This window comes from Malus sylvestris, chromosome 8 (assembly GCF_916048215.2).
Source record: "Malus sylvestris chromosome 8, drMalSylv7.2, whole genome shotgun sequence".
Taxonomy (NCBI): Eukaryota; Viridiplantae; Streptophyta; class Magnoliopsida; order Rosales; family Rosaceae; genus Malus; species Malus sylvestris.
This window is the reverse complement of record NC_062267.1, coordinates 903588-929778: the sequence shown is the minus strand read 5'-3', so window position 1 is coordinate 929778 and position 26191 is coordinate 903588. Positions and strand designations below refer to the sequence as shown.

General features: G+C 36.6%; 2 protein-coding genes across 5 annotated transcripts in view; both read left to right on the top strand.

Annotated features, from left to right (window-relative positions):
• The window catches only part of LOC126633518 (uncharacterized), a 27882-nt gene extending 10351 nt beyond the window's left edge, over nucleotides 1-17531 (top strand). Inside the window, exon 7 of one of the 2 annotated variants that reach the window (XM_050304134.1) lies at nucleotides 17419-17531. In XM_050304134.1, coding sequence (XP_050160091.1) covers nucleotides 17419-17464 — 46 coding nt within the window. In that variant the 3' untranslated portion in view covers nucleotides 17465-17531. Of the gene's footprint in view, nucleotides 1-16924; nucleotides 17295-17418 lie in introns of those variants that run through there. The other variant, XM_050304137.1, reaches the window with a different exon arrangement.
• On the top strand, nucleotides 3582-26191 carry LOC126633520 (thaumatin-like protein 1b). Of its 3 annotated transcripts, none has more exons than XM_050304139.1 (3): nucleotides 3582-3736; nucleotides 3839-4532; nucleotides 25348-26191. In XM_050304139.1, the coding sequence occupies exons 1-3, from the start codon at nucleotides 3676-3678 to the stop codon at nucleotides 25556-25558; spliced, it is 966 nt and encodes a 321-aa protein (XP_050160096.1). In that variant the 5' UTR covers nucleotides 3582-3675; the 3' UTR covers nucleotides 25559-26191. The 3 variants fall into 3 exon arrangements, with proteins under 3 accessions (XP_050160096.1, XP_050160097.1, XP_050160095.1); XM_050304140.1 differs by lacking the exon at nucleotides 25348-26191 and adding an exon at nucleotides 5576-5954; XM_050304138.1 differs by lacking the exons at nucleotides 3582-3736; nucleotides 3839-4532 and adding exons at nucleotides 23250-23460; nucleotides 23564-24257.

The window sequence follows — 26191 nt, the reverse complement described above, 5'->3', positions numbered from 1 at the left end:
AAACTACTTTAGTGCCCATTTTTTATCCTTTTTTTTTGCGCCGGCTTGTGATTAGTATGATAACAATGGATCTGTTGAACTGTCATTGTCCAATTTGTGCGAAAGCAATTGTTCTTGTTCTTTTTCATTTTTTCAAAGGACTGGCATGCATGGACTATTATCTTTGACTCTCATCTTTTAAATTTATAGACGGTTAAAATTATCATCAAATGAAATGTCAAATTTTAAACTTAAAATTTAAATTTGAAAGTTTACGTGGTATTTTGACATTTTTTAAAGTTTTGTTCTCCAACCGATATGTCAAATGTTAAACATAAAATAAAAATTCATATATTTTTTTTTTTTGCATTGGGAATGAAAAGAAACAAAAGGATAATGCTTTAAACCAATAATAAACTAATAAAAAGCATTTAATAATTAATTAAAAAAATTGAAAGTGCTGTCAAATTTGGCATCAAGGGGGAGATATGTCATTCCTTATCATGCCACATCAGATTTGGTTTCTCGGTTGGAAAACATTAATACTGTCATTTGTTACCGTTATTGTTGATTTGGATATTTTGACATCTTCTTTGGAGATGCTTTAAAAAATACTCACTCACATGAACCGCTAAGACTAAAATTCACTCACTCACATGGATAGCTAATCACTCACACTATATTATTGGTGCAAATCTATATCTATATCTATCTATTCTATTAAGAGAAGAGGGCTTGTCAACTTTTTGCCCCCTTTTTGCTCTCACTTTTGATACACAATGTTAACAAAAAAGAGGGCAAAATAGTAATTTTGTATCTTTTGACAAAATGACAATCATATCCCTATTTTACCCTCTTCTTTTTTTTTTGAGAAAATAACAATCGTATACTTATTTTTCCAATTTTACCCTCACTTTTGATACATAATATTTACACAAGGAGGACAAAATAGGAAAAAATGGGGAAAAATTTGACAATGAGGCTTCTCTTAATATAATAGTATAGAAAAAAAAAACACTTATTAAGAAAAATTGTTCACACATACAAAGTATGTGCTCTCTGCTAGTGATTATGAATAATAGTTTGTGGGAACAATTATAAAACATAGCTGGAGGGTTTTCAGAATATGGATATTTAGGACATGGAGGATGAGTTTGCTGAAGGCCTACCCCAGCTGGAGCCGAAGGGACGACCCCAATTCAAACAAACACTATTTTTTTCAGTGCCATGCATCGATTAATTTTTAAATGATATATATGTCTGTATTTTTATATGTATACATTCATACCATTGGTACATTTTTCAGATCGAATCTGGTTTGTTCCAGTTTCAATTAAATTAATATGTAGTGACGTCAACCGAAGACTTCTTGATAACCAACTCCCATTTCTTCAAAAAGAAATGACTAGGAAATTTTTGTACAAACATAGTAAAGATAGGACCATGAGAAATTAGATATTTGGGAGCTTCCGGACGATTCAAAGCAGCTTTATTCTTTTTCTCAAAACAGTAATTATGTAATACTAAGATAAAATATGTATTTATTAAGAGAAATTGTTTTACCATCATTTTTTTATACGGGTAAGTGAAATCATGATGTTTTTTGGATAGTTTGAGAAGATGAGCGGTTGTTCACACACTCTGTGTGTGTGCTCTCTGCTAGTTTCTTTATAAGAATTGCATTTTTTTTACTACATTTGTTATGATAAATTAGAGATTTTTAAGGAAAAGATTATCTTCCCAAGTTCCCTGATTAATTAGAACTCTTAAGGGCTGGCTGTTAGCTATTGACTATTGTGTACATAGGTCGCATTAAAGCTGCTGTATGGCTCGAACATGATGGCCGCGAGCCGGGATCCCTTTTGTAGATGATATTATGTTGTCGTTATTTGGGATGGAGAATCTAGAAGGTGGGTATGTACTGTTAGTCAGACAGAAGTGTTTTGATGAGACAATGTTGACCTTAGATGTCTTAAAGTGCGTTAATTAAAGAAAAGCTAGCCGGCAACGACTGTTTGCACTGGTTCTTCGAATGACCTAGGTTTTATATATTTGAAAGCAAAGTGGATGGAAAATCAAGATCTTTAGTTCTAAAAGGATCTATCAATATATATGCTCATCTCGAATATTTGAAGGATAACACTTAATTGGAATTCTTTGTCCGGGGTGTTGCAAACCAAAATACAAAGGAACGAAGTTACTTGGAAAATGTAGAAGTCTTGAGTAATGAATAATTATTGGGATGAGTCGCGGACTAAGTCGCTCTCTTTAAGACATTTCATGGCTCTGCTCAAAGTGTGCAAACAGTTCACAAACACCATGTCGTCTCCATGATAAAACAGCTCATAACTTTCTTCTGATAAGATTCTTCCTTGCACAATGGAAGAACCTTCGAACTTGCACCATTTCGATATGTTGCTATAAAAACTTAATTTCAAAAATTACATATAAACTTGTAGTATTCTCTATATCTATTGAACATTGATACTCGGGACTTATATTTATATACAAAGTAAAGAAATAGATGTTGAAGGATTAAGAATTAGATGCTAGAAATCCTGAATAAACCAGAACGTAAAAATCAAAACGGATAGATTATATATGTAGGTGGACGTGATCTTCTTCTCTATATGGCATCTCAAATTTGTAAGTAAGAAACTTCCTCACGTCTGTCTCCAATATATTTACGAATGGAAATTACTCCTAATGATAGTTATATATATATATATATATATATATATATATATATATTTATTTATTTATTTAATTCTAATAAAACAAATCATATATATATACGCACACATATTAATTAATGAAACCCTCATTGTCAATAAAAAAATAATGAAACCCTCATTGTCAAATTTGTAAGTAAGAAACTTCCTCACGTCTGTCTCCAATATATTTACGAATGGAAATTACTCCTAATGATAGTTATATATATATATATATATATATATATATATATTTAATTCTAATAAAACAAATCATATATATATACGCACACATATTAATTAATGAAACCCTCATTGTCAATAAAAAAATAGTGAAAAGATAACTTAGTCTTCTATCACACACAAAATGATGGGTAATTATGTAATTTCACAAGTCCAAATTTTACTGTTTTTATTGAAACCTCACCTACAGTGATGTTATCTCTAATATTTAAAATATAAAAAATAAAAAATAAAAAAACCAAAAACAAAAACCTCTCACTCTCCCATGTTCTCTTTCTGTCTTTCTTATTTTCTAAAAAAATGTGTTCATACACACAAAGTATGTAGTCAAATGCTAGTATTATTTAAATAAAAACATAACTTCTCCAACACGGGATCTCTCTCAAAATTATCCAAATCAACTTTTAACTCATTTTGTTGTAGAGTAGAATTACCCCTAATTGGATAAAAACTATTTGGAATTTGAGGAGAACTGTTCGGCCCCTTTTCAACGTTATCCCTACTTAAAATTGATTTTCCAACTGATTCTTGGAAACAAAAACAAAAAACACTGGCAGAAAGTAAAAAGTGAAAAACTTTCCTTAACATGGAATGCGAGACGCAAAGTTAAAAGCTTTCACCTCTTCTTCTGCCCTTTTCTTCTATAAATACTCTTCCCTCCTACCTTTTCAGAAAATCGCACACACCCTCTCCTCTGTTCTCTCTCTCTGTCTCTCTCTCTCCAAATCCCAGCTTTGAATCCATGGCTCGATTACCATCATTGTTAATTTCTCTGTTAACCATCCTCGGCCTACAAACATCAGGTAATAATCTCTAATCCCTATTAAATTTCCAGCTTTATTATAATTCTGGGTTCAATTTTGTTAATTTGTGTACGAATTTTGCTCTGTTTTATTAACATGCAGGTGTTGTTTCAAGGACATTCACAATGGAGAACAAGTGCGACTACACAGTGTGGCCGGGCATTCTCACCAACGCCGGCGTCTCACCTCTTCCGACCACCGGCTTCGCCCTCGAAAAGGGCGAAACGAAAACTATCTCCGCACCAGCCTCGTGGGGCGGCCGCTTCTGGGGCCGAACTCTCTGCTCCCACGACTCCGCCGGTAAATTCTCCTGCCTCACCGCCGACTGCGGCTCAGGAAAATTAGAATGCTCCGGCAACGGAGCCGCCCCTCCCGCCACTGTCGCTGAATTCACACTCGACGGCGCCGGCGGGCTTGATTTCTTCGACGTCAGCCTCGTAGACGGGTACAACCTCCCTATACTGGTGGTCCCCAATGGCGGAACCGGGACCAAGTGTACGAACACCGGCTGTGTTACCGACCTCAACGCCAGCTGCCCTTCCGAGCTCAAGGTCACCGGTGCCGACGGAGCTGAAGCAGTCGCGTGCAAGAGCGCGTGCGAGGCGTTCGGCAAGCCGCAGTACTGTTGTAGCGGCGCCTACGGTTCACCCGACACTTGCAAGCCCTCTCAATACTCTCAGATTTTCAAGAGCGCATGCCCGCGCGCATACAGTTACGCTTACGACGACAAGACCAGCACCTTCACATGCGCCGGTGGCGACTACACCATCATCTTCTGCCCATCGCGTAGCACCAGGTAAATCTGCGGAATTATCCCTTACATTCTGCTTCCCTCCTTTTTCGACCGTCATAAGGTAGTTTCGTCCTCCGATTAGCTTCGTATAAAGCCTGTCAATAGAAACGTTACGTAACTCAACGGAATATCCCAAGGGTCACTAGTCATTATCAGTGATGGGCACTAAAAAGGGGACGGCGGTAAAAAAGGACGCCTTTCCCGCCGACCCTATCATTTTAACTGATTAACTAAATATATTGTCACCTCCGCACGCATATTTCATAGAAATATTAAAATTAGTTCATCGAGAAATGCTACGGGCATTCTTTTGGACGTAGATTGTCTACTCTTCCATTTCGATGCCTTTCTCGTGCTTTTTTGTTTGTGTGATCACCGTTAAGCCACGTCAATATTTTATATTACTATTTTTTTTTGTTTTATTATTTTTATAAAAAATAATATAAAATATTAACGTGACTTAACCGTGACCACACAAAACAGAAGGATACGAAAAGAGCATCGAAATGGGAGGGCAGACAATCCAAGTCCCGTTCTTTTAAGATGATATATGAACTATGCCACCTCTCAAATTTAATATTAATATTATAAAGGTCGCAGAGAATTTTGTGTCAGCCACCAAATAGATTAAACAAATGGAGGTAAAAACGGTCTTTTCAAATAAAGTGGTAAAGTGGTGCACTTATAGAAGAATAAGGATAGTCCAAGATCCTCAAATCGTTTTCATTAAATACTATTTATATTTAATTTTAAATAAAAATATTAAAATAATTTATAATCGCACGATATACGATAAACGGATACAAATTAAAAATCTCCAGAATCCTCCCGAAGAGTGTCCTCATTCCTCATAGAATTCTACATGCTGTCTCTGATGCCGGAGCAAAACGCATATCCCGATGCTCTTTCGAAATCTAGAGATTCGATTCCCTTTCTTAATTAATTAAAGCTCAACACACACTCCAAAACTCGTCACATTATTTTTGCATCGTATTTATTTTTGTAACGGTAATTGTACTGACTGTGAATATTGTGCAATTTTACAGCCAGAAAGCATCACAGGACAACTCCCAGCCGCAGCAGACAACTACACCGCCGTCGACAACCACCTCAACCTCGCTGCTGGAGATAAACAACACAATGGAGTACAAATGCGGCTCAAACGATTCATTTTCGGCCGTGTCCATTCACACGTGGACCCATGTGTGTCCATAACCCAAATTAGGTCGTCGACCCTTCAACTTTCCTTTTTTGACCATGAGATGTCCTTAATTATTCACTTTCTCTGTGTTTACTATTAACATTTGAGAAGTGATTTTCTCAGTCTCTCTCTATCAATCACCGTATTTTATATTTTCATGAAAAATTATGTTAATTATCGCAGTTTCTTTCGACCAGATTTTATGCATCAACAACGTTTCTATATTTTCACAGGGATGTATTCATAATTATAGTTTGCAGACTGTGAGTATACATGATGGCTAAACTAATTATGTTAGAGTTTGCAATGACCCTATCATCAGTAATAAACCCTAACTAACTTATGTTGACATTATGACACATTTGCGTCATCCATGGCATTCCATGGTTATTCTTTCTTTTAATTATTTGATGTTACCATGATCCTTAGAAACAAATATCCCTATGGACTTACTTTCTCATCATAATCAAAATATACCACAAAACTAATTAAGAAGAACTTGTTTCAATTGGTGAATTGAGATTGTCAAATGTAAATTTAGCTATCTAACTAATGCATTGGTGCATCCCACATACAAGTAAATTATAGAATTTTCGACGATATCGTATAACCATCTTACATTAACCTCGTACAATAGGTATCGTATGTGTTAAAGACTTTTTGGAATAAAATTTGTAAATTGAGTTGTAACAAGTGTCTGTTTATACAAATTCACTTTTTTTGTAAAGTGTGGCTTATTTGATCGCTGTAAGTATCAAGTGGGTAAGCAAATAATAATAAAGTTAAGATTATATGTGCGGTGGGTGGTGACTGTTGGAGGTTTCGAATTCGAAGTGGCCAAGGGAGGTCGCTGTCAAGAGTCAAGTAGCACACGTCCTTCATTTGGCGGTGCTGCTGCGGCTGCTGCATGCTCATGTCAACTTTCGTCATATGCACGACGGCTCATTGGCTGGCTTGGCCTGCCTAATCCACGTTACCACCACACCACACAATAATATTTCTAACCCTTAATTTTATTGATCTTATTTTATTAAATTTTTAATCATATGAATTATGTATATATAACTCACTGTGGACTGTGGAGCGCCGTATATTCCATTCCACTCTGGTGTGCGTGTCTGTGTGTGTGCCCACTCAACTTCACGTACCCCTCTTTTTTTGTATGTGCTTCTTCGTCCACCTTGCAATTTGGTGTTTCTTCATCTATGCTTCTTTTTTAATGTAATTTATAGGTGCCGGTCCACCTTATCTCATTTGATGCTTCTTCAACATCGAATTGTTTAATCCTAATTCACTTTGTTCAGGATTTATTGAATAACAATATGCATATTATATGGGGTTTTATGCGGTTGATATGAAGTTTGATTGGTTTCTTTGTAACCAAAAATTGTTTTCCCCTGGCCCTTAACGATGGAACGCGGCCCCTTCTTTTTTGACGCGGTCTTCGATTAAGGTCTGAGGTGACGGTGGTGTGCAAATTACTAAGACTTCGAAACAAAGACGATTGGTATGAAGATCAGAGATGCTCAAGTATATATGTCGACAACTTGGCATTGTAATTTGTAAGTCTTTATAAATTCCAATTTGTATAAACTATATATAACAAATGTGATTAGGAATTAATTAAATATAAACTACATGGGGATAGAGAAAGCGATTTAGAGGGAGAGCCAAAATATACTTGGAGACAATAAAAAAGTGCACAAATTTGTGACAGGTTGACGAGTAAATGACTCTTTGTTTTGCATTTTTTCCTTTGGTAAGCTATGTCTAAAACTTTATTCATTTTCTTGTTGGATTGAAGAACAAAGATCATTGTCTTCCGTCAAGCAGCTTTTTCTTAATACTGATTGCCAACCTGTTTGCAATAATAATTGGATAGTTTAATTTCTCTTAGTTCAATTTTAGACGTTCTCCATTGTAAGTGTGCACACTATTTTTCTAGCTATAAATTTGTATATTATTTGCTATGTACTTTTTTTTATATGAAAAAGCCTTTTTTGAATGCAATATGAATTACATGGTTTGTGGACAAAATTCTATGTAGGCGTAAAAAACTTTTGACTTGCGATACTGCATAAGGATTGCTTGGCTGAGGAACTTGAAGATTTAGGACATTTTTTCGGTTCTCTTTTCCGTTTTGTTGGTGTTTGGAATGATTCATTTTTATTATTTTTCTTCTAAATGCCTAACAATCGGTACTCTAATTGTATCATTGCTTTATGTTAATTCAAGATTTTAGAATAATTGAGGTGGTCATCTCTAATGTTTTTATTTCATTGTCAATACCAATTAAAATATTATGTACAAATGTTTAAAATGCAATGCAATATCTATGACAAGTGATTTGGTCATACATAAATGAGTGTAGTGGAGCAGGATTTAAGGTTGGCTGCTCAAATAGTATTTCTCCAAGTTGAATGAAATTTGCATTCTATTGAGAATAATAACACGTATACAATGTTGTCAGTTCCATGCTTGCAAAGACAATACAAGAAAAATCCCATAAGAAAAAAAACTGTGAAGAAAGCTACAAATGATCCATTTTCCTTTGGATATGACTATTTTTTTTTTCTTATTTTTTGTCAATGTATGTACATTTTAATTACTACATACTATAATGCAATTTACACCTCAACTCATATTCTCATTCAAAAACTCCGTTTGCAGTTATGGAAACAAGCATTAGTGTTGTGGCGCTATTGAATTGACAAAGCAATTTGCAGGTGGAATGGGAAAGTGTAACATATATGTCAGGAAAAAATAGTATATATTATACTATGAAGCCACAAACGTATCAACTCATTTTTAGCAAATTTTAATAAGATAAATGGCAAGGAAAAGATGATACATATGAAGTATCTTGGTTCCTTGCTGTATTTCTTTCTTTATTCATTACTAGCCTTTTCTAACGTGCTTTCGTACGTGCAAAGTCCTTTTTTTTTCTCATGCATTTTACATTCGTGTTAATTATGTTTTATTTCCTTTTATTTTCAATGTATGATATATTTTATTTTAAGACACAACGCGTAGCACCCGTGATAAAAAAATACCTCTCGCATAAAAAGGTAGGAACATACAAAATACTACCTTTTTATAGTACGAACACCTTTGTATAGGTGTCAGCTCTTCCGTTGGCATGTCTACTTACTGTTTTTTTATAGTAGTTTGGGCGAGTACTTAATGTTTTCATCTACTCTTTTTTTATTTACATCTACTTAATATTGTTCATGGACTTTAGGTAGGAACTTGCATCCAAAATCCCATGTTGTTTGACAATTGCATAAATAACATTTAAATCATTACTTTATGCAAAAATGCCTCTCGCACGCACATTAGTGCACGCGGAGAGGCTAGTGTGTATGTATATATATATATATACACACACACACATCACTTCATGAACACTGAAGCTGAATCCCCTTTATGTTTGTTGAACCATATATTTTCACAAAGTAAAAATAAATAAATAAATAAAAATATAAAAGAAGTGGAGTAGACGTGGAGATATGTGGGGATTGCAAGTGCCTATTTTTAAGGAGTGAAAATAATATGGAGGCTGTTGATTTTAAATCCCTAAATACATGGTACCTTCATGTCTGTTGAACCATATATTTTCACAAAGTAAAAATAAATAAATAAAAATATAAAAGAAGTGAAGTAGATGTGGAGATATGTGGGGATTGCAAGTGCCTATTTTTAAGGAGTGAAAACAATATGAAGGTTGTTGATTTTTCTCCCTAAATACATTATACGAAACAATCAATATAAAGACGCAAGTCACTATATATATATATCTCGCTTCATGAACAGTGAAGCTGAATCCCCTTTATATGACCTGTTGAACCATATATTTTCACAAAGTAAAAATATAAAAGAAGTGGAGTAGAATAATAGTGACCCTAAATATCCAAACAGCTAAAGGATAACGACTTCTAATTTTTTTTTTGGCATGTTTAGAGGGGTTTTTTTTTTTGAAAAAAGTTTTTGAGTTTCGCTTTTTAGAATGCACTTGCATGTTTACTAGATGAGCTACAAAAACATTTTAACAAAATGCGTTTTCAGTTATTTTAAAAACAATTTTAAATGAGCTTAAAAAGAGTTCTGAATTTTTTATATTTTGGTAATACAACAGTGGCAAAAGAAAATATGTCTTTCGCGCTTGAAACTTATTTCCATTTTTTGAAGATATTCTTGTTTGTTTATACTATTTATTCTTGGCCTTTGAAAGCGATAGATAATCATGGATTGCCATTAGTTATCCCTTTTATATAAAAAAAAAATTATTACACTCATTCATTGCAATTATTATAAAATAAATCATTGGTATTAAAGTAATTTACACAGAAAAAATTGGATGTTTCGTTTCTTCCTTCATTCACATATCATCACAGCATATAGAGTTCCTAATTTATAAAAAAAATTCCACATTTCTGCTTCTCTCTTTCATATTTTTTTTAAAATCTTTTATATTTACACACAGTGTGGAGGGTGGTGTCGTCGACCGTCGTTGTCTCGGGTGTGTGGGTGTGTGTAGGTTCGGGGAGAGGGAGAGAGAGTGTGCGCGAGAGAGAGTGACTCAGGGAAGAGGAGATAAGAAGAGAGAGGGAGATAGGAGGTGGAGGTGGTGCCACGTGGTAAGGAGGGAAGGAGAGAGAGAGAGAGAGAGAGAGAGAGAGAGAGAGAGAGAGAGAGAGAGAGAGTGTTATAAAATAATAACATAAAATCTAAAAAGGAAAGTGGGATCCGGATAGGGTGATGGATAGGGAGGTAAAATGGTAATCTCATAATTCCTGTTAATATGAAATTACAATTAATTTAGGGCGGGGTTTCACATATGTTCACTATGTTCTACAATAGGTTCATAAATTCTGGAATAATTAGAACCCTCACTTTTTCAAAGATTAAAAGGAAACTTATTCTTATAAAAAGCAACATCAAGTGACTCAATTATGACACGATTTTTCAAATCATAAAATCTATATACTTTGCTATTACATGCATAACCAATAATGAGATTCTAGAAGGTCAAATGGGGATCTAATATTCTAATATTCCAATATTCCGTTTTGTTGCCATCTTATGTTGCTAATGATGAGATTCTAGAAGGTCAAATGGGGATCTGATGTTGCTAATCGAATTATTGACCAACGCAGCATGGAGTAAAAAGCTTTCACGTATTCCTCTTCCATTTTCCTCTACTCCTCTTCCGCCTTCGGAAAAAAAAAAATTTGATTGTGTGAAATTACATTTCTACTCTATATTTCTTATTCATGTTTTATTTTAATTAGAATGTTAAACTGGTAATTTCAAAGAATTTTGGTTGACAATGAGTGTTTTATTAATTAGTGGAGATTTTTTTTAAATCTTTTATATTTACACACATTGTGTTGGTCATCTCGGTCCATCTCATTTTTTATGAAAATTTTTAGTTGAATTGAAAGAGAAATTAATTGACCTTTTAATGTTTTGTTTTAATTAGAATGTTAAACTGGTAGTTTCATAAAATTTTGGTTGACAATGAGTGTTTTATTAATTAGTAGAGATTTTTTTTTAAATCTTTTATATTTACACACAGTGTGTTGGTCATCTCGGTCGATCTCATTTTTTATGAAAATTTTTAGTTGAATTGAAAGAGAAATTAATTGACCTTTTAATGTTTATTATTAATTAAATTGACTAATACTACTATAAAACGATTGTAGTCGGCAAAAATGTCGTTTCCCATGGGCTTTTGACACCACAAAAAAATTAAAATAATATTTCTAACCCTTAATTTTATTGATCTTATTTTATTAAATTTTTAATCATATAAATTATGTATATATAACTCACTGTGGAGCGCCGTATATTCCATTCCATTCTGGTGTGCGTGTGTCGATGTGTGTGCCTTTTTAGTTATTTTCTGGTTCGGATCAAGAATTTTCGGCATGTGTCCAAATTAGCTTATGTATATAACATATATGTTCATGCGTGACGAGTTTCAGAACAATTATATTTGGGGTGGGATATGATAGTGATCTCGTATTTACCATTTTATGACCACATAATAATCGTGTAAAATTTAGTACTTTTGCATTTTTTGGCTCAAAAATAGAATTAAGAGCATCATCTGATTAATACTTGATAAGAAACAATCAATACAAAGATGCAAGTATATATATATATATATATATATATATATATATATATATTGCTTCATGAACAGTGAAGCGGAATCCCCTTTATGTCTGTTGAACCATATATTTTCACAAAGTAAAAATATAAAAGAAGTGGAGTGGATGTGGAGATATGTGGGGATTGCAAGTGCCTATTTTTAAGGAGTGAAAACAATATGGAGGTTGTTTATTTCCTATATATATAAGGGATAATAGCATCACTTCACAATTGGAGACGTGGGTGGTTTTCTACGGGTATCCCAATATGCAGAGTACGTGGTAGCACTCACCCACTAACCACAACTTCCGTTTCCACAGTTTGCCTATAAAAGGCATTAAGCCGAAGCAAAGGGAGAGAGGGCAAACGGCTGAGAGATAGTAGAGAGAAGCAGCGAAAGGAGAACCAAAACTCTGCTGAAACTCAAGAAGGTTTGCAGAAGACAAAGTGCGGAGGAAGTGAGAAGCGAGCAAGAATCTCTTGTTGGATTTATTCTGATGTAAATCAACTTTAAATGGTCTACAACATATAATAGGAATGTAATATTGGAGACTAATGTAGATATTGTAATTTGATTTCCTAAAGATATCAATCTTATATTAGGTGTCTTGTAATACAAGTAAGATTGATGAAATCCTTGATTTTATGTGATTATGATACCTAACCGATAGGCTAAAAAAGTAGGATTTGGGATTCCTTTATGGACGGAACCTTAATACCTTAGCCAATATAAATACTAAGGTCCCTGCAAACCCTAAATACACAACAAACGCTTCCCATAAAGTAGTTGTATCCGCCTAGGTGCTTTGTAAAAGACTTTGGTGTTACCGCATCCTACATCATTCCGCTTGGTATCCAATGGCTATTGCTTCACGATTAGGTCAGCCAACTCCTTGTTTGTGTTTTAATTATATAACCACATAAAGTTTACATCTCTCTCAGTCATAAATGAAGACGAAGAACTCTAAGTGAGGGAACAAAAAAGTACAGAGGAGAGGTGGATGACAAAAAGGAAAAGCAAGGACTCAAAATGTATAAATCCATTTTTTAGGTCAATCTTTCCTTTGTGTTTTGTTTTGTTTCTCTCTACTTTGCAGAAAGAAAGAAAAAGAAGCAATTTGCTTTTTTAACCTCTCTCATTCCCCCGAGCAAAAACGGAGGCGGTTGCCGTAAATTTTTAAGTGGTCCAGACCACCCGACGGAGCTTGAGACGAAGCTCTATGGCCATAAGCTCTCCACTCCTTGTCGCTACTGTTAGTCCATGAATTTATTATGGGTGGTCTAAACCACCCTGTTAAGTTCCAATCAAATTTGAGTGATTGATGCTCTTCATCGTCCATGCTGCATCTCGAGAAAGAAGCCGTCTGCGGTCTTCCACCTTGACCACAACCTAGCCCCTTGTCGCTGCCGTTAGTCCCATGAATTTCTTTGAGGTGGTCTAAACCACCCTGTGAAGTTCCAATCAAATCTAAGTCCATACTCTCCGTTGCCCAGCCACCTGCTTCGTGCCTAACCTCCCACGTCGATCCCAAAGCCATTTGCCAATCAGAGAATCTAGCATGTAGCTCGCTTCTCAGCCAACAAGAAAACGGCAACATTGCAGCAGCCCCAACTCTCCGTCTTCCTAAATTTGAAGATTTTAAACACTGCAACAACAATAAGCATGAACCTGCAGCAGATGAAGACAAAGAAAGTAACTCGTCCCCACTGTCTGTCCCTCATAACGTGCGAAGTGTGCCATGTAACAGCTGTTGTCCAAATTGATAATGGAAAGGAAGGCAATTTCCTTGCTAACAAAGAGTGAAGAAAGAAGAGAGGAAATAAGCTTTTGCTACTCTGAAGTCTGCACCTCCAAAGTATCGGGGACAGTAAGTTGAAGGCTTCACCAAACCAAAGCAAATATATCACTGTTTGCATAAAAGCTTAATGTCAAAAGTGCAAGAGCAAAGCTTTCTATAAATGCATAAAGACATTGATAAAAGAGGAGGAGTTCTGCCACTTGCTTTTGTATTTCCATTAAACAATATGAAAGCAGGGACTTGTGCTGTTGTGCAAGGATGGCAAACAACAAAGTGACATGCATGGAGACAAGCTGACAGAGGTCCCATGACAGAGAAAAGCAGGAAGAAAAAAAAAAACTAATAAAAAGTGCTTGAAAACTTTGAGTTTTAATGATAAAGATAAAATAAAGGGTAAAGTGAATAGTAGCAGGTTTGACTTTTTAGTGTAAAAATGTGGTTTTTCGTTAAAATGAACAGCACCGTGAGCTTTTTGTTAAAACTCCCAAGAAAAAATGGACAACCCTATGTCATCGACACCAAACATAAAAAAAATGGAGAAAAGAAGTGCAGCAAGACAAGTGCACCATCAAGTTCCCTTTAAAAAAATCAAGTGAATGTGACGTGGCAATCAAAATATTCAATTCTTTTGCGAAAAATGGAGCATATCTAAAACCACCAAATGCACCATGCTAAATATTTAGTCTAATTCTAGACTACATCAAAATATCTGCTGCTCGCCTCCAAATCATGGGGCTAATTGAATAAACCAAATTCTAGTGGTACAAAACCACGAAAATTCTTCAATGGGTCACCCACCCATTCACTCAAATTCCAAATTCGTTTAAGCCAAATTCATTCGAAATCAATGTCATACTCAAATTCTAATTAATGGGTCATTTGCCTATTAATTATTCAAATCCCAAATGGTACAAAGCCACGTCAAGATTCAAATGACACAAAGTCACTCCAAATTCAAATTGCACGAAGCCACGTCAAGTTTCAAAAGGCACCAAGCCGTATCAAATCCCAAATGTGTCAAAGCCGAAGAAAAATCTCAAATGGCATGAATCCATGTCAAAATTCAAATGGCACAAAGCCATATCAAATCCCAAATGGCACGAAGCCCTATCAAATCCCAAATAGCACGAAGCCACGACAAGTCTCAAATGGCACAAAGCTGTGTAATGCTCCAATGGCTCAAAGTTCTCACCTGCAAGAGCCTAAATTGCACAAGGCATCAAACGCTCATTGCCTGCACGAGCCAAAACTGCACAAGGCATCAAACCCCAAAAAATACATAAAGAACTATGAGTGACTTGACCCCTCAACGAGGGTACGTAGGCAATCTAGGGTTCGACCTAGGTTCAGTCGCAAAATCAAACACCAAAATCCCCAAATTATGATTTATTCATATTGGAATCAAAGGGTTTTTCCTTTTAATGAATGATTGTAATTAATAGACACATAGTCTATAATGGGTCGAACTCAAATTAATAAAACTCTATTCGGAAAAAATGAACGAGGGTGAAATTGTGTCAAGTGAATTATTTGTTTACATATTGTGTACAATTTTTGCTCAACAATGTCCAATCAAGCTCTACTACTTGTTGTTGGGGCTCTTAGAGATGGTGAAAAGCCATCGAATCCACTACTACGGATTTAGTCAAAATGCAGCCGGGAGGCCATTGACAAAGGATAATGATACGGAAACCAAATTTTATACTACATTCGCAAACCTAGCATTACCTATTGAAAATCTAGGTAGCATGCCTCAATCGTTGTTGATAGATTTTGACTACCTGCAACGAAAGTGTTTGGGTATTTGTCGATAAATTTTGACCTCATTCCTCAACTCAACGTAAATTTTGAGAACATGCATATGAAGTTGTTAGCATCTATCGACAAATCTCGAACATCCAAAATGCTTTCTGATGTCAAAAAACATTTTACTCATGTGCTGAGTCTGAGGGGGACCCAGTTCAACTGTAGGCCGTTTGAAGTCTTTAATAATGGGCCTGGGCCTTAGCTCATTTATTTATTTTTTAAGACAAGGAAGATAAAATGCGTTGCACGTGGTATAGCAAATCACCAGCGAGAGGGAAAGAGAGGCGATGGCTGCTCAAGCGGGACGGCTTCTTAGGCAATGGCCGATGTGGCAGCAGCATTGCTGCTCAAACGCCGCCTTCCACCACCTTATCTTCTCCCCCTTACTTCCGGTCACCACCAGAACCAACTCCCGTCGTCCGTCTTTGACCACCGTCCACCTGGCCACTCGCGGCGTCCATAAACTATTACGCGGGCTCAGACAGTCCGATTACAAAAGACGCCAACACCGCCAGTTCGGGTTCAGGTTCGGATTCGGATGCAGTCACGTACAAGAGCCGCAATGAATTGAAGCGCCACGCCCGCCGCGCCGTCTGTTGGGCTATGGACCTCGCCTCCTCCACCACCCCTCAAATCAAACGCATTGTCAGGTTCACCCCCTAAAACTTCAACTTTTGAAAAAAGTCCCTGTAAATTTAGTTATTTCGAATTATGGATTTTAATTTGATGGGGATGCAGAGTGGCTTCTCTGGACCAAGACGTGTTGGATGCTGTGATCCTAGTGAAGGTGCTTGGTTAGTTTATTCTTTTCTTTTGAAACGAGTGTTAGCTACTGATTTCAGCTGTTGCAGCTAAGGTGTTTGTGTTAATGCCGCAGAAACTAGGACCGGATGTTCGAGAAGGGAAGCGAAGGCAGTTCAATTATGTTGGTATGTGATGCAACAGCTTTGTGCCCTGCCTGGAATCTGTTTAGTTCAATCATTTCTTACATTTGTGTATGCCTAGTGAATTTGTGATCTTATCTTACAAAGTACTTTCAATTCGTGTTAAGGGAAACTGCTGCGGGATGTGGAGGCCGACTTGATGGATGCTTTGATTCAGGCTACAAAGGATAGCGACGAAAGTAAGCTGCAAGCTTTATTAGGTCCGGAGACATTGGGGGTTCATGATGTTGCCAACGAAGAAGAAGCGGAAGAAACTGATTTTGAGGAGGAAGAAGAGGTATGTTACATTTACTTTGTTTGAAATTGTGCAAGAAAGATTGCTGAAATTTGGTAAGCTGTTTATGGACATATTTCGTCTGATTACTTGAGCATCAAATGCAGGGTTCTCACGTTGATGACGCAACCAGATGGTTTGATGGTCTGATCAGTAAGGACATTAAGATCACCAATGAAGTATATTCAATTTCGAGTGTTGATTTTGACCGTCAGGTAAGTTGAATGCCATCTCAACATCAGTGTCTTTAATGTCAAATAATGTGTTTAAACAGTCATAACATGCTTCCTAAGTGTAAAAGGTTTTCAGTTCCTTTGCTGCCTCGGTCACTTGTACTTCTGTTTTTCCGCCACATCCTTAATGGAGTGGGATGGTCTGATTAAGTGACACTGTTGATTTCCTGATAAAAAGTCCTTCGCGAGGGCTGGTTATGGAGTTGGATTCACTTGAACCACCAGATTATGTAGAAGCCCAGCCAGTTTATATTCACTTGAGTCAGTTGATTAACTCTCATGCCAATTGTTCCGTTATCGTAAGGGTGCATAGTGTTCTGTTTGTTGCTCTGTGTTGCTAATGCTAGCTTCACTTGACAGGAACTATGGAAACTTGTCCGAAGTGTGCATTCTAGATTGGAACAGAAGGTTGATTTGGAGGAAAATACGGGAAAGATTGATGCAGTGAGAGCGAGTGCTAAAAAGGCACTCACCAGGTTCCTTCGTTCCCTTGCTAAACGTAGCCTAGAGATTGATATATGATATTTTAGTTTCCATCATTATTTATGTGTCATTACACAATATTTCTTAAAGAATGCAGTTTTTGTTCTCTTGGTTGTAAGGTGCAATTTTTTTTTTCTTGCATAGATTCATGTTGTCTGGTCTCGATAACAACGTAGTTCTTTTTTAGTAGTCCAAGTTGGTTAGTAATTCAGTACACACCAAGTATTTCTAGATTGTAGTTAGCCACCATGGGCAAAGGAGTGGAAATTCATAGGTTATACGGGCTTTGGTGCAAACTGTGTTGTCGAGTATCTTCCATTTAAGTTGTACAAAATCATTTTCTGGCAGTTGACCCAGGGTGTTCATCCCATTGGCATGACTAGGTTACGTTTGTCTAATCTTAAGTGTATGCACATCCTATAGTCCTGTTACTCCGCGTGGTTTTGTTGTCGTTGTCCAGTATGATTTAATCGTCTGAACAATGAACTTTTAGGCCTAATCCAGACCGGCTCCGCTTTGTAGCCTCAGTTTTACTAGTTGAATTGTTGCAACAGAAGACGGAAAAAAAGAAGTGTAAAGGGAGTTCTGTGTTAAATGTTGAAGCATAGGATTTGGGTTTAAATCATACCAAACCAAAGCTTGGACTGACTATCACCCGCAGGGAAATGAAATAAAATCGTTCTAGCGGGCTTGTACTGAAAACCGGAGGGTTGAAATTCATGATTTATTTTTAAAAGTCGGTCCATTTGCCCTGTGTTCTCTCAATTAGATTACATCGTATAGGACCTGGCTTAGGAAGAGTTATTCCGTGCAAACTCCCGCGCACCATGTGGCTGTCTGGCCAAAGATCCATCGAATGGGACCAGGAGGGGAGGGGAAGGGGATAGAAAATAGGACGAAAACATATTACTCGGCCAGAAGGACAGATAGATACACACACTATAGAATGCAAGCTAATGACAACAACTGACTTGTCACGCTTCAGACACAATAACGTTGTTTTGAGTGATCAAATTGGCTTGCTTTTTCATTTCATTTATTATTTGATGTGAAGGGGCATCCACGCAAATGGTGACGTTGCTGTAAAGCACGTTTGATCAATCAGCTGGGAGAAATGTTCTCCAAAATTGTAGCAACCGGTGGAAGCTGGTATTTGTATTGATTGAATCTTGTGGTAGCGTATCTCTAACAATCTTGGAGGCAATTTACGATATCATCAGTTGTACACAATCATGCATATGTTTTTGTCGCATCACTTTGAATCACATACTTACCAGAAGTTGGGTTGAACATGCAAAATCTTCGTGCTCTTGTAGAAAGGCAAAAGGAGATATTTTTCTGTTGTGATAAGAGCAAAAGAAGATATTTTATTTGGTCGGAGAAAATATCGTCAGGAAACTTCCTGTTTACAAGGAAAGGAGCGGTCGGATGTTAGCTGTATTAGTAGCTACTTTTATTTCATAACAATAAATGAGGGCTGCTTTTTGACGAAATTAGTGTTGTGGTCCTTAAATCTCCTCGATATGGGCAATTGGGCATGGACGGGAACAAAAATTTAATGTGCTGGAAATATAGAACGATACGATATATATTATTAAGTAAATAAAAAAAAATCTTGTTTTTTCAAATGTTTGCTCTAATTACATAACATTATATGGATTTTGTATTTATGTTTCGAGGACACTGAAAATCTCTTATTAATTGGACCTCCACCATATGGGGAGTTGGATAAATTTCCTGTTAATTGGACCACCTTGATAAGGGGATTTGGCAGTTAGCACTTGGGAGCATCCACCGCTAGTGAATCGTTTATTGAGACTGCTATAGACAACAGAGACGATAAAGCATGTCAAACCATGCCCTAGCATTAGAGTGTACGTCAGTTTTATTTTGACGGTATTTCAAATTAATAAAATATTGTTTGTGTCATTCGTTCGAAAAGTTGCCACAATGTCTTGAGTAGTATATACAAAGTCCTCTATGGTTTTTATGCGACTACAATGAAGGATGCAAGCAAGTAGCCGTGATGAACCCAGAAGCTCAGCTCTCCCTAAACACATGTTGAACATTATTAATAATTGTTGACCCCAGAATACACGAGCATGAAAATAGAGCGGCATGTGTGGAGGTGTTAGTGTAAGGGGACAAGTAAATGAGATAAAGCCTAATGCATTCATTTGTGATAATTCTGCCACACTAAACTAAATTAACAAAATACCATGGTTGGCTCAGTGGTTGAGAATGAATTATAGGTCTGTATTTTACACGGCACGTTCTCGATTCGATTCTTAGATCTATGAATCAGAGGATGATGGCCATGGAAGGTTGAAATGCCTCTATTAGTCTTCTTGGCCCCCTTAAGGGTGGACTGCTGTAGTAAAGTCGCCAGCTGGTCCCCATTTAAAAAATAATAATAATAATAAATTAAAAAATTAATTGTTCAAGAGTAAGACACTCTACCTATACAAGACAAATAGTAGGATTTAAATAACATAATATTCAAGCATAATAATTATGCAACCCTCTTAACATCAAATTACAGTCAAGGACGGAAGTTCTCAAGGAAATAGGACAAACTATTCAAGAATCAAAGTAGGCATGCTAAATTAAAAGGATAATTTAAATTAATAAATTGATCGATTAACTTAGGGGGTGTATTCAATTGGGATTTTTAGAGATTTTAGTTGTTTTAATGAATATAAGGGTATTCAATCAGAATTTTAGGTGATTCCATAAAATTCAAGGGTATTCAATTAGAGTTTTAAGATAATTTATTAAAATCCTTAGAAATCCATGTGTATTCAATTAAGATTTTAAAGAAGTTTATAACATTACAGATGTATTCAATTAGAAATTGATTTTAAAGAATTTGAGAAAGTTGAGGAATTAGAGGGAATTGGAGAGATTTCGTAGTGTATTTTAAGCATCCACAAATCTCACAAATTTTATATGAAATATCTACAAATCAATTAAACTCTATAAAAATCTATTAAAGTCTCTCAAATTCTCAATTCAATACACTTATGTTACTTCGACACTTAAAACCCAAGTTTCTCGTTGTCTACGGTCTCCGGCGTTGAATAATGGCTGCCATGACTGAGGTTGACACCACGGCCGATAAGTCGAAGGATTGTAAAACCTGAATACCACTATCTTCAACTGTTTCGGTCTAAGGTGGCTAATGCCTCTGATGGTGATTAATGGTTTTAATCATTTTAATTGAGTTTACGTTTTTTAGTCAAAATGATCTTGGATAATGGCACAACTTCTCATTTTGGTCTCTGATAATGAAAATTGTTAAAAGTGATCATTGAATTTGTCAACTATAAATTATTTTGGTTATTTCGTTATAAATATGTCAATATTCTCATTAAATTATCACGTGAACAACCACATTATTACCTTTTTAAGACTACTTTTGCCAAGAGTGTGCTATCCACACATGCATTTTCATCTCCCACATAACTCTTATTAATTTTTGTTCTTTAATCTTCTTCAGTTCATTTGATCTAACAACCAAAAATTAAGAGGAATGTGTGGACAATATCATCCTTTTGTCAAACTAACCCTTTTACTTCACGAGGATATTAACAGATTTCTCATAGAATGATCAAAATAATTTATGATGGATAAACTTAAGGACCACTTCTCTTGATTTTCAATGTCAAAAACCAAATAGGAGTTATGTCATCTTAAAAATCATTTTGACTAAAAAACCATTATGTTTATGAGTAAAATGATCAACAGAAACCAATGAATCTGAGCATGCAGTTGCTTTCTTGTAAGATATTTTCTGGGGAATAGTAACCAATTCTTTCAAAATTATTGTGGCAGTTCAACAATTATATATATATATATAGGTTTTGTAGGAGAGATTTTTCAGTGTGATCAGTACATGAGATGGTACATTATGTGTCACTATACAAATTTTGGGATATGTGTGTTAAAAAGTTAATAACTTAAAAAGTAAAATTTTCTATTAATTATATAAAAACACGTAGTGTATCCCTCGTATTCCGATCACAATAAAAAATTTCTCGTTTGTAGAACAGTTTAAGGGAAGATGAAGCTAACCCTTTAATGCGTCTCTTTATTGCAAATCGACGCCGTTGGCCCATTTGTTATATATATAACAGACAGATAGCCAACTAGGTATTGTGGTGAGACAATATTGACCTTAATTATCCTTATGAATTAAGATTAACCCAGTACCGGTCGAACGATTTGAGCGATACGCCCAAGTTTATTTCCCAAGTGCGGGAACCATAAGAAACATGCGTTAATTAAATAAAAAGCTAGCCAGAAACGACTGTCTGCAGCGATTCTCCGAATGCCAACCGCCCAGGTTTTATATATTTGACTCTGCCCGACGAGGCTGCTACTTCTGCTCGTGGCAGTCGCTATCTCTTGACAAACTTCAATTTCCATCAACATACTATAAGAGAATTTTTTCCAGTGTGTTCGAAAGATGGGTTGGATATTATATCACGTGTTATCATACAATTGCAGAAAATTTTTTTAAATGTTTTTCTATTTGTATAATGTCATGTGGTGTTCTATTCCGTATGTAAGATATAGAAAAAAAAAAAAAAAAAACTCTCATACAATACAATGCGTTTACACAAATACTGTGTGTTTGCCAAAATCTGGGAAATCATCGTGTACGTTTGAAACGAAAATTCCAGAGGCTATATGTTGCTAATCATGGGATTCTAGAAGTAAAAAAACACTATAATCTTTTATTTTGTAGCCATCTTATGTTGCTGATCGTGAGATTCTAGAAAGGTAAAATGGGAATCTACCAAGATCTAATTATCGACTACTGTTTCATATTCCAGTTATATATATATATATCTCTTTTTATCTATTTGGAGCGTGACTAATGAATAAATGTAATAATTCTGCACTTGATTATCTTTTATATCAGGCGTGATGTGCGACATAGATAGAAAGTGAGAATTAACCAGTTACATGAAGAATTTTGCGCTTGATTTGGTGCAAATGAACATTTTATGTAGATTTTTAATACTTTATCATGGATTATTTTGCATGTTGCATAAGTTTTATCGTTGTACGAACCTAAGAAATTCTAGTACAAGAGTATGGTAGAACAACCTATAAAATTAATAGTAATAAAATTGACATATCAATAGAGTTCATCACACCTGCCTGTCACCTAAAATTCACTTTCCTTGATCCATATTATCTTGTGTACTATTATTAAAATATAAACCATAAGCTTTAGTTTTCTCGAACTCTTCCATTCTTTCCTCTCTTTTGCATTCAATGAATTAAAAAAAATAACCATCTCGGAGTGGTCCAGCGGTTGGAGACAAATTACAAGCCAACATATCAAGTAATATGTTTGATTCATAATGCTGGTAAATCACATGATGCTGGCTAGAAGAGGCGAAGAGGCTGAAATGCCTTTGTGAGTATTCCCGAGCCCCAAGAGGGTGGACTGTTGTAGTGAAACCATCGACGGATCTCCCTTTTAAGAGAAAAAAAAAATCAAAAGAAAATCAATGGACATAAATTAAAGAAGAAGTGCGGAATGAGAAAACAGAAACGTAACAATCACTTTTTCAGAGGAACAGGAAACAAAACTAGTTGGAGGTAAGTTGGAAGAGAAAAATGTATACCCTTTGAGAAAAGTGTGGCAAAATAAACCATGCATCAAGTCATTTGGATTAGTTGCCCTCTGTTTTACTTGAGAGAAAGACTTGCCCTTTTCAATGTATATCCCTAATTAAAATTGATTTTCCAACTGATTCATGGAAACAAAAATAAAAAACTGGCAGAAAGTAAAACGTGAAAAACTTTCCTTACGCAACATGGAATGGAAGACGCAAAGTTACAAGCTTTCAACTCTTCCTCTCCCCTATTCTTCTATAAATACTCTGCCCTCCCACCTTTTCAGAAAATCCCGCACACCCTCTCCTCTGTTCTCTCTCCAAATCCCAGCTTTGAATCCATGGCTCGATTACCATCATTGTTAATTTCTCTGTTAACCATCATGGGGCTACAAACATCTGGTAATAATCTCTAATCCAAATTAAATTCCACAGCTTTCTTACAATTCTGGGTCCAATTTTGTTAATTTGTGTACTAATTTTGCTCTGTTTTATTAACATGCAGGTGTTGTTTCAAGGACATTCACAATGGAGAACAAGTGCGACTACACAGTGTGGCCGGGCATTCTCACCAACGCCGGGATCTCACCTCTTCCGACCACCGGCTTCGCCCTCGCAAAGGGCGAAACGAAAACAATCTCCGCCCCAGCCTCGTGGGGCGGCCGCTTCTGGGGCCGAACCCTCTGCTCCCACGACTCCGCCGGCAAATTCTCCTGCCTCACCGCGGACTGTGGCTCAGGAAAATTAGAATGCTCAGGCAACGGAGCCGCCCCGCCCGCCACTCTCGCTGAATTCACACTCGACGGCTCCGGCGGGCTTGATTTCTTCGACGTCAGCCTCGTGGACGGGTACAACCTCCCTATGCTGGTGGTCCCCAATGGCGGCACTGGGACCAACTGTACTAAGACCGGCTGCGTTACCGACCTCAACACCATCTGCCCTTCCGACCTCAAGGTCACCGGTGCCGACGGAGCTGCAGGAGTCGCGTGCAAGAGCGCGTGCGAGGCGTTCGGCCAGCCGCAGTACTGTTGCAGCGGAGCCTACGGTTCACCCGACACTTGCAAGCCCTCTCAATACTCTCAGATTTTCAAGAGCGCGTGCCCGCAGGCATACAGTTACGCTTACGACGACAAGACCAGCACATTCACATGCGGCGGCGGCGACTACACCATCATCTTCTGCCCATCGCCCAGTACCAGGTAAATTTCCGGAATTATCCTTTACATTCTGCTTCCCTCCTTTTTCGACCGTTGTAAGGGTAGTTTCGTCCTCCCGATTAGCTTCGTATGAAGCCGTTAGGGGTGAAATTTTTTCACTCATTTACTTCCTGGTGCTAGGTTTTTTCCGTTTAGTCGGTTTAACTCAACGGAATATCCGAAAGGTCACTAGTCATTGTCAGTGATGGGCGCTAACAGATGACGGCTCTCCCGCCGACGCTTTCAATTACACATTATCATGCATTTTAACTGATTAGCTAAATATATTGTCATCGTCGCATGCATGTTTCATGGAAGTCTTTCTCTTGATTTTTTTTTTAGCATGATAGTGTGGCAATTCAATTGTAAAAGTCAAAACTAATCTTAAAATTTGTTCGTCACCTCACAAGATGGTATAAGAACTCTGCCACTTCACATTTTAACGTCGAATTCAATATCAATATTTTAAAATATTGTGCTAAAAATATAAGGTGACAGAGAATCTACAAAGAGTTTACGTAGCATTAATAATTTATGAATGTGTGCCAGCCACCAAATGGATTAAACAAATGAAGGTCAAAACGGTCTTTTCAAATAAAGTGGTAGAGTGGTGCACTTATAGAATTCCAGGCTGGTCCATTTAGAAGAGAGAGGATCCTCGTCGAATTCTTTTTATGAAGATCCTGAGGATCTTTCAATCACATTTGTTCATTATATATAGTGTGGTCAGTTTTCGTTAGGTACTGTTTATATTCAATTTTAAATAAAAAAATTTACAATAATTTCTGACTGCACGATGTACGATAAACGGATGTAATTTAAGGATCTCGGAGATCTTCACAAAAAGAATCCGGCGAGATCCTCACTCCATTTAGAATTCTACATGCGGTCTCCGATGTCGGAGCACAACGCAGATCCCAATGCTCTTTTCGGAATCTAGAGATCCGATTCCCTTTCTTTAACTAATTAAAACTCAGCACACACTCCAAAACTCATCACATTATTTTTGCAACGGTCCATAATTTACATTTTTCATGGTATTTAATTTTGTAACGGTAATTGTACTGACTGTGAATGTTGTGCAATTTTACAGCCAGAAAGCGTCACAGGACAACACACAGCCGCAGCCGACAACTACACCGCCGTCGACAACCACCTCAACCTCGCCGCAGGAGATAAACAACACAATGGAGTACGATGGCGGCTCGTACGATTCATTTTCGGCCGCGTCCATTCACACGTTCGAACCACGTGTAATGAGTGCGGTCGGCGTCATCGCTCTGCTATGGCAGCTCTTGTTCTAACTGAGTTGCTGTTGGTTGGGCCATGTGATTCAATAACATGGGCCCAATTTAGGATGGTGGACCTTTCAACTTTTTTCTTTTCTGCCCATGTGATTTTTGGGAGGTGGACCCACATGGATGGCCGTGGTTACGTGGATTAGAGTCATGTGATGGGAAAAGCCCATCTACGAGAAATTTTTCAATATGATCGGAATACATGGTATATTACATGTCGTTATATAAATGGTGAGATATATGTATTAAAAAATGCAATTTTCCACCACTTATATAAAAACACGTGGTGTACCATCCGTGTTTCAATCACAATAAAAAATTTCTCCACACCCACCCGTCAGCTTCTAAAATCCAATTGGCAAGTTGTACGGAGGTTAGATTAGATTAGATTATTGGATTATTAGGTAATTAGATTAGAATTTAGGGATTATATATGGAAAAATTATTGTGGCTCATTTTGAAATTTTTTATTGTTTTTCGTCATCCAATTCTTTATATTAAATGGAGGGTCGAAATTCATTTTTGTTTGTTGTGGGGAATGTAGTGATACACATCATATGTAAAATATACAATATATAATTTATATGATGTTAACTGCTTAATTTGGTACTAAGATAATAAAGTTTTTGTTTTTGCTAA